This window comes from Arachis ipaensis, chromosome B09 (genome assembly GCF_000816755.2).
Source record: "Arachis ipaensis cultivar K30076 chromosome B09, Araip1.1, whole genome shotgun sequence".
Classification (NCBI taxonomy): domain Eukaryota; kingdom Viridiplantae; phylum Streptophyta; class Magnoliopsida; order Fabales; family Fabaceae; genus Arachis; species Arachis ipaensis.
Window position 1 is genome coordinate 13,209,908 of NC_029793.2, and position 1,495 is coordinate 13,211,402.

At 42.3% G+C, this 1,495-nt stretch overlaps 1 protein-coding gene across 1 annotated transcript in view; it reads right to left on the reverse strand.

Moving 5' to 3' along the window:
• LOC107616579 overlaps positions 394-1,495 on the reverse strand; it is a 3,855-nt gene continuing 2,753 nt past the window's right edge. The window contains exon 2 of the mRNA XM_016318534.2: positions 394-1,495. Within this exon, the coding sequence (XP_016174020.1) occupies positions 587-1,495 (909 nt within the window). The 3' untranslated portion in view covers positions 394-586.

Genomic DNA, 1,495 nt, shown 5'->3' on the forward strand with positions numbered 1-1,495 from the left:
CTTATAATTCATTAACTAATAATAATAGTCAACAAAAATAGAGTCACCAAAAGAACTTACGCGTAAATTATTAATTAAAAATTAATTAATAATTTTCTACTATCATGTAAATATTCATCTTATCTAATAGTGTTATTTTTTGTGAAAAGACAATATTGTTAATCACTCCAAATCCGAGAAGATTGAATTTTTCTACGAATAACCTTTTGATAATTAGAACTACAACTTATACACCTAAAAATCACTTAATCAATTTGTATAAATTATAATTATCTTATTAAAACTAAACTAATAAACTGAAAAAAAAACAAAATTGATTCGCAAATAAAACTTCAGAAACCATGATCTCATTTAATAGACTGTAGAAGACAATTTAGCATGTAAGAGAACCGAATGAATCAAAATCTTATTTCATTTTATTAATATATGAAACAAGGCTCAAAGACTTTGCAGATCATTGAGGGGAAAAAAAAGGAAAATAAAAAAGAAAAAGCCTGATTTACAGAGTCGATCTAACAGCGCGATAATGCCAAATCTGATCATCCGAAAAAAAAAAAGAAAAATAATATTAATAACAAAATTGTGATCAATCGACAAAAACACCGCCGCGTCTGGCTTCCAAAACGGCGTCGTTGAATCCAACGAACCTGCATTTAGCACCGGTCACTCCATCAACAACCGCGGGAACCGGGTTTCCATGAACCGGATTCGTCGTCCTTCTATACGGACCGAACCACTTTTCCTGCATGAACCGGTTCTTTCTCCAAGGTGGCACCGAGAGCCCCTTGCTCCTGAAACACCGTTTCGCAGCTTCGCACAACGCCAAAACGGTGCGTTTCAGCTCTTCTGCTGTCCCAACGAATATTCTGGGAACATTGCTCAGAACTTCAGAGTAACTATTACTAGCCCTTGCGATCTCAAACTGAACGGCGAAATCGAGATCCACGAAGTACCTGTTCTGCCGCCACGTGGACGGTCCAGATTGCACCACGTCGATGAACTCGTAGTTCCCCGCTGTGACCACTCCGGAGGAAGAATCCCACCTTGTCTTGCATATCGCTGCATTGTGCCCTCTCTCACGCAAAAACGACAACACGCTTCGTCGAAACGACGATGCGTTTTGCTCCCTCATAAACGCGAACCTCTCAGTGGCTTCAAGAACGTGTGCGTGGAGCAACGCTCTGTAAGGATCGCTCACATTGTTCGTTGCGGTTAACATGAGCGCTTCCACCACCGAGTCCATGCATTCGGAGACTGAGTCGACTCGCTCCGAGTCGAACTCGTCACCTACTGACTCATCCTCGTTTCCGTTGTCCTCCAGGAAATTATGCACGAGCTCGGAGAGACACGGAGAGTTCTCGTCGCCATCGCCGGTGCCGGAATGTTCGCTCCCGCTGCTGTCGTAGCTCAATTTCCGGTGATCGCCGCCAACAAGGCGAGCTTTGGCTTCGTCGTCGAACGGGTCAGTGACTCGTTTTCTCCTTACAAACACCAT